The 7,953-nt window shown below is 39.2% G+C and overlaps 1 protein-coding gene across 1 annotated transcript; it reads right to left on the reverse strand.

The window, feature by feature from the left end:
* Positions 1–1,352: 1,352 nt before the first annotated feature.
* On the reverse strand, positions 1,353–3,329 carry LOC310725266 (uncharacterized protein). The gene is made up of 2 exons (XM_083540093.1): positions 2,016–3,329; positions 1,353–1,959 (listed from the first exon to the last, which is right to left on the reverse strand). The coding sequence occupies exon 1, from the start codon at positions 3,083–3,085 to the stop codon at positions 2,174–2,176; it is 912 nt and encodes a 303-aa protein (XP_083396219.1). The 5' UTR covers positions 3,086–3,329; the 3' UTR covers positions 1,353–1,959; positions 2,016–2,173.
* Between the last annotated feature and the right edge of the window lie 4,624 nt (positions 3,330–7,953).

A 7,953-nucleotide genomic window follows, 5' to 3' on the forward strand; every position in this document is an offset into this window, starting at 1 on the left:
TGTTTACATTTTTGCTACTGTCTCTTTACAACAGGTTTACTGGCGGAGCTATTTTGTATTTTGTGTTTTGTGTATTTGTCTTGCACAGTCCTGTATTGTCTTGCGCTGTCTTGTGTTGTCGTTGCACTGTTCACACCAGGTTGCACACAATGCACTTTATGTGGCGAGGACACTTACTAGTCCATAGCCCTGTGTTTTCTGTTTTCGGTGATTGTTGTTGTATGTAACATCAGGAGGAACGTTGTTTCATTTCACTGTGTACTACATCAGCTATATATGGTTAAAATGACAATAAAATCTTCTTGACTTGATTTGACTTAAAGTCTTATGTTGTCATCAAGGATGAAACAGGAACACACATCCACTGTCAATAAAATTTTACTGTGTAATTTTTGGCATTTGCTCCACTTTTAGTAAATCCCGCATTTCATTGATTTAATTAATGGACAGAGCCAGCTTTATTTTAGTTTGGTTCTGGTTTGTTGTGGATCTACTGTCAAGTATTTTTTTAAGTACCTTCTTCAGCATTCAAGTAAGTCAAGCTTTACATAACCTGGTGTTTTTTACAGACCTGTTTATTGTATAAAAAATGCTTGAACATCAGCATTTACACAGAGGTGTAAAGAGTACCTGAAAATCATATTTGAGTATAAATATCTTGCTGCAAAACTTACACAATTACAATTGAATAGTTGCAAATTCCTATATTCTTCTTCTTCTTTCGGCTGCTCCCATTAGGGGTCACAGCAGATCATCCGTTTCTATACCACCCTAACCTTTACATCTGCCTCTTTCACACCAACTACCTGCATGTCTTCCCTCACCACATCTATGAACCTCATCCTTGGCCTTCCTCTTTTCCTCCTTCCTGGTGGCTCCATCCTCAGCATTCTCCTACCAATATAACATGTCAAATATAACATATATCATGTCCCTCCTCTGCACATGTCCAAACCATCTCAATCTCGCCTCCCTCACCTTGTCTCCAAAACGTCCAACATGCGCTGTCCCTCTAATAAACTCATTTTTAATCTTGTCCATCCTCGTCACTCCCAACGAAAACCTCAACATCTTCAGCTCTGCTACCTCCAGCTCCGCCTCCTGTCTTTTACTCAATGCCACTGTCTCTAATCCATACAACATCGCAGGTCTCACCACAGTCCTATAAACTTTCCCTTTCATTCTTGCAGATACTCTACTCTCACAAATCACTCCTGTCACTCTTCTCCACCCACCCCACCATGCCTGCACTCTTTTCTTCACTTCCCTAACACACTCTCCATTACTTTGCACTGTTGACCCCAGGTACCTGAAGTCATCCACCTTCTCCACCTCTTCTCCCTGCAACCGCACCACTCCACTGCCCTCCCTCTCCTTCACACACATGTAATCCTACTGACTTTCATTCCCCTTCTCTCCAGCGCATATCTCCACCTCTCCAGGCTCTTCTCAACCTGCTCCCTACTCTCACCACAAATCACAATATCATCTGCAAACATCATAGTCCAGGGAGACTCCTGTCTGACCTCGTCCGTCAACCTTTCCATCACCACTGCAAACAGGAAAGGTCTCAGAGCCGATCCTTGATGCAATCCAACCTTCACCTTGAACCAGTCCGTCGTTCCAACTGCACACTTCACTGCTGTTAAACTGTCCTCATACATGTCCTGCACCACCCTCACATACTTCTCTGACACACCTGACTTCCTCATACAATACCACAACTCCTCTCTTGGCACTCTGTCGTATGCTTTCTCTAAATCCACAAATACACAATGCAATTCCTTCTGTCCTTCTCTATACTTATCCATCAACATCCTCAAAGCAAATAAGGCATCTGTGGTGCTCTTCCTCAGCATGAAACCATACTGTTGCTCACAGATGGTCACCTCTTCTCTCAGCCTGGCTTCCACTACTCTTTTCCATAACTTCATGGTGTGACTGATCAAATTAATTCCCCTGTAGTTACTGCAGGTCTGCACATCTCCCTTATTCTTAAAGATCGGTACCAGCACACTCCTCCATTCCTTAGGCATCCTCTCACCTTCCAAAATCTTGTTAAACAATCTGGTTAAAAACTCCACTGCCATCTCTCCTAAACACCTCCATGCTTCTACCGGTATGTCATCTGGTCCAACAGACTTTCCACTCTTCATCCTTTTAATCGCTGCTCTTACTTCCTCCTTACTAATCCTATCCACTGCATTACTAACTCCACATCATCCAACCTCCTCTCTCTCTCATTTTCCTGGTTCATCAGCTGCTCAAAATACTCCCTCCATCTTCTCAACACACTCTCCTCACTAGTCAACACATTTCCATCTTCATCCTTTATTGCCCTAACTTGCAACACATCCTTCCCAGCTCGGTCTCTCTGCCTGGCCAATCGGTACAAATCCTTTTCTCCTTCCTTAGTGTTTAACCTCTCATACAGCTCCTCGTATGCCTTTTCCTTGGCTTTCGCCACATCCCTCTTTACCTGCTGCCGCATCTCCTTGTACTCCTGCCTAATTTTCTCATCACCCTGTTGATCCCACTTCTGTTTTGTTAACCTCTTTCTCCTTATGCTCTCCTGCACTTCCTCTTTCCACCACCATGTCTCTTTGTCTTCCTTTCTATTTCCAGATGTCACACCAAGTACTTTCCTAGCTGCCTCTCTCATCACTCCTGCAGTAGTTTCCCAATCATCCAACACCTCTTCAACACCACCGAGCCCCTGTCTGACCTCTTCCCTGAACCTCACACTACACTCTTCCTCCTTCAGTTTCCACCATCTTATTCTTCCGTCAGTCCTCATTCTCCTCCTCTTCTTCTTCACCGCCAAAACCATCCTACAGACCACCATCCGATGCTGTCTAGCTACACTGTCCCCTGCCAACACTTTACAGTCTCCAATCTCCTTCAGGTTGCATCTCCTACATAGAACATAATCCACCTGTGTGCACCTTCCTCCACTCTTATACGTCACGCTATGATCCTCCTTCTTCTTAAAATAGGTGTTCACCAATGCCATTTCCATCCTTTTAGCAAAATCTACCACCATCTGCCCTTCCACATTCCTCTCCTTTAGGCCGTACCTACCCATAACCTCCTCATCCCCTCTGTTCCCTTCACCTACATGCCCATTAAAGTCTGCACCAATCACCAATCGTTCATTTCTAGGTACACCATCTACCACTTCATCTAATTCACTCCAGAATTTTTATTTCTTCTCCATCTCACAGCCGACTTGAGGAGCATAGGCACTGATGACATTTATCATCATCCCTTCAACTTCCAGCTTCACGTTCATCACCCTATCAGAAACTCTCTTCACCTCCACTGCACTCTTACTGTACTCTTCCCTCTACCCCTACACCATTTCTCTTTCCATCCACACCGCAACAGAACAGTTTAAACCCACCTCCAATGTTCCTGGCCTTACTCCCTTTCCACTTGGTCTCCTGAACACACAACATATCTACCTTTCTCCTCTTCATCATATCAGCTATCTCTCTCCCTTTACCAGTCATAGTGCCAACATTTAAAGTACCAACCCGAACCTCCACTCTCCTACACTTCTCCTTTCCCTGCCGTCTCTGTAGACGTCTTTTCCCTCTCCTTCTCATCCTTCGGCAAAAAGTAGCCCAATTTCCACCGGTACCCTGTTGGCTAACGATACCTGTGGGGGTCGTTGTTAACCCGGGCCTCGACCGATCTGGTATGATAATCGTGACCCGCATATTCGATTTGGCACATGTTTTATGCTGGATGCCCTTCCTAGCACAACCCTCCCCATTTATCCTGGCTTGGGACCGGCACTAAAAGTGCACTGGCTTGTGCCTCCCTAATGGCTGGGTTGCAAATTCCTATATGACTTGAGTAAAAGTATTAGCGTATCTGATTTGAACAGTACTTGCATTTGCATTTGACTCATATTGAACGTAGGCTCAAATATGCACCAGTCTTTAACACCAAGAAAACAAGATTTGTGAGGTTTTATTTCCTAAAATACAAATCAAAATGTTCACCTCAACACTGCATTAACCAAGATCAACACAACACAACACAACACACTCTTCGGCATGCCAGAATGTAACAAAAACCTAACAATTCGGTCAAAACATAAACAAGTAGACAAGTAGTAAAGCAACCTTTCAAAAAGGGATCTTTAAATAACAAATAAATGTACCAGTATTTACTAGTATATTTGTTAGTATTCAACTGACAAATATAATGAAAGTTAATATTTTTAGATAAAGTAAATCCAAATATTCAGAGCTGATTGATTGATTCACTTTAAAATCTCTAATTTTCAATGTTTCTTTTTTATTTAACCAAAGTTGGTTCTTAAAGTGTTTGGAATTTATTCAAGCTCTTTTTGGACTGAAAATAAGACCGGTGGTGCTAAAAAGTCGCTCACTGGCAGCAGATGTGGGCAGGGGAGTGTTGAGTCTTAATGACATTTTCAACAGAGGTGCAAAATGTAATTGTTAATGGTCATTGTCCATCAAAATATAGTAGAGTAAAAAGTGCATGTATTGAATCATAAATGTAGTTGAGTAGAGAGTAAAAGTTGCTACTTTGCTACTCAGTAAAACTAGAAAGTAGACCAAAAAAAGCATACAACCTAAAATACAATTGATCATCTCTCCTTCACCGTTCTCTCCCTAATTACTCTTCCAACCAAACTGGCCTCAATAGTTATAATTGTTCATAATTTAAATCTACCATTCAAGATATACTTTTCTAGCTCTTTGTGTTTCTTTCTCAGACTGTTGGAGTTGGAGGCACACAATTGTGTAAAATATCTTTGGATGCAGTTGCATAAAATTTTCCCTTCACTGACAATTACAATGCTCCTGTGTGAAAATGCTAGCTACATGAAGATATTGTTTACATTGGTTGGTGCACAGATCTCCACAAAATCTAGTAGTAGTCTTCAAAGAAGAGTGGAGATTATTAGAACAGCAATATTGGGACCAAATGTTAAATGAAATGTTCAAAAAGCACATATAAATCTAATGTTCAGATTTCCACAAACCTTTGTCCAATTTAGTTTAAGTGATGAGGTTTTTCCTTATATTAGAAAAGAGAAATCTTGCTACATGTGTCATCACTGGGCATAAGCTAGCTCGCTTATTAGGAATCAGTTGCAATTCAAATTTGAAGCTCTAGATTTTTCTAAAGCTGCTTATAACAATATCCATTGTTGACAAAACTATTCAAATAAAATTGAATTAAATTAAACTTAATTAATGGCTACATTTTAGATTTTTGCTGGAGTGTTCTGTAAATTCATCAGTGATTGCTAGTGATAGATTTTATCCCCAAGACATAGTGTAGTTGCTCCTGGTCCTTTGTGTGAAAATTCTCATAACTTTAGGCAAACATTGTAAAACATTCTTAAACTGCCCAAAAGTACAGCCTAATCATGCAACCCAATTACTGCATAAACTAAATGGCAAATCTTCAGCTCATTTGAAATGAACCTAAACGGGACTTGTTAAACTCTTAAACTTAGTAAGTCATTCATAAATCTCTATCCAGCACACTGTTCCTGCCAAATTAGGTTACACAAACAGCAGCAGTAGATGGATAGAGTTATAAAGGACACATCACAAGTATTGCTGCTGTCAACACGCAAGCCCAGAACAATAAAATTAATTGGTGTGAGATCATGTGTTACCATGACAACTGACTCTACTGCCAGTTCCATTATTCCATTCTGTCAATCATTGTCTTTGCCAGTTTAAACTTTCAATAAGTGTCAATAGGAAATGGTACAGTATGTAAAATATTAATGAGTGCTGTGAAGCTTTGCCTGTAGAGGTGGACCATTAGGGAAAAAAAAATATTGTCATGACTTTAGGCCTAAATCCAGAGACCATAGTCACATATGTAACCTACTAAATTAAAGACTGGAATATGACATATACTGTATGTGCCTCAGCATCTGATTATCCTCATATCTTTATGTCATCTATGTACAGTACAGACCAAAAGTTTGGACACACCTTCTCATTCAAAGAGTTTTCTTTATTTTCATGACTATGAAAATTGAAGAGTCACACTGAAGGCATCAAAACTATGAATTAACACATGTGGAATTATATACATAACAAACAACTGAAAATATGTCATATTGTAGGTTCTTCAAAGTAGCCACCTTTTGCTTAGATTACTGCTTAGCACACTCTTGGCATTCTCTTGATGCCTACTTTGAAGAACCTACAATATGACATATTTTCAGTTCACTTTTTTGTTATGTATATAATTCCACATGTGTTAATTCATAGTTTTGATGCCTTCAGTGTGACTCTACAATTTTCATTTTTCTCTTTGAATGAGCAGGTGTGTCCAAACTTTTGGTCTGTACTGTATATATAATATGTATAAACTTTTGGTCTGTACTGTATATAATATATATATATATATATATATATATATATATATATATATATATATATATATATATATATATATATATATATATATATATATATATATACAGTACAGACCAAAAGTTTGGACACACAAGGTGTGTCCAAACTTTTGGTCTGTACTGTATATCTTTTGTACAGTTGTGCATACATTGAACATATCCAATACTGTTCATATCCCATATTCTGTACACATAATGTACCTTACACACATCTTGCACTAATATAACTTCTCAAACATTTGTATATTAGTACCAGTGCTTTTATATTTATTTAATGACAATAAAGATCTATCTATCTATCTATCTATCTATCTATCTATCTATCTATCTATCTATCTATCTATCTATCTATCTATCTATCTATCTATCTATCTATCTATGATAGTTATAAAGTCTGTCTGTCTGTCTGTCTGTCTGTCTGTCTGTCTGTCTGTCTGTCTGTCTGTCCATTTTGTAGGGCATAGGTGTAATACAGTGCCAGGCTTTAACATGCATATATGTCTGTGCATATGTGAATATGTACAGCAGTAATCTATAATGCACAGTTTTGCACTCTGTCAACATTTTATTGTCTTTATTGTTGGTCATCTTAGTTCATGGCTCAGCCAAGCAGGATATACTATACTCATCTGACGCATGTAATTTCAAACATTGGGCATTATATGGAGCAAATACTGTAACCGCTAGCACTGCTGTGCATCTTATTCTTATCTCTGTATCCCCAGTTCACTTTCCTTATCCTAATCTTCCTCTTTATGGCAGCTGTGCAACATTTATCTCTGTCCCATTGCCTTCATTGCAGGTTGGCTTCTCGTCCTGTCTGCCTTTTTTTTTGTGTTTTTGTTTTAGCTTACATTTGCACCATGATGGTTTGTTTTTCGTCCTTGCTGTACAGACGTTATTAAAAGCTGTTTGGCAAGTGAAGACCATAGCATGACTGAATTGTTTGTGGTTTTGTGTATGCGAAATTGCAGTGAAGGGAAAGTATTAAAAAAACTTGGACTGTAGTTCTGAGTGGCTCCTGCTTTGTGTTAGAGGTCCAGACACTCGTTCTGAAGATTCGCAAGTGGAATGCAGCAGTCCTGGAGGAATGAACGGACATGAGATCACAGAGATGGAAAGAGGTTTGTTTATTGCATCACTTCACATTTGTCTCAAAAATCTTATTGTCTCCTGTGTCAGGTTTAATCATTGAATGCATAATATAAGTGTATGTATAGCTGATCATACTGAGATGTTTATAGGTATAGCCAGACATTTTGGTAGAAGTTAGTTTTGGTGAGCTGTTTTGAAATGGCAAATTTAAACGCATGCAGCTTCTCCCATGTTTTTGGTATCTTCAAAACACATGCCTAGGCTAGACTTTGTTATTTTTAAAGTAAAATTAGAAGCTTTTTGTACAAATATGCAACCCAACTGACAGACAAATAGCGATCTTTTAATGGACTGATAGGGGGATGCGTTTGATATACTCATTTGTTTTTTCTCTTATTTGTAAAGCATTAAGCAGCCACAGAGACCAGAGAGTT

The sequence above is a fragment of the Silurus aristotelis genome (assembly GCF_946808225.1).
Source record: "Silurus aristotelis genome assembly, chromosome: 4".
In the NCBI taxonomy this organism is placed as follows: Eukaryota; Metazoa; Chordata; class Actinopteri; order Siluriformes; family Siluridae; genus Silurus; species Silurus aristotelis.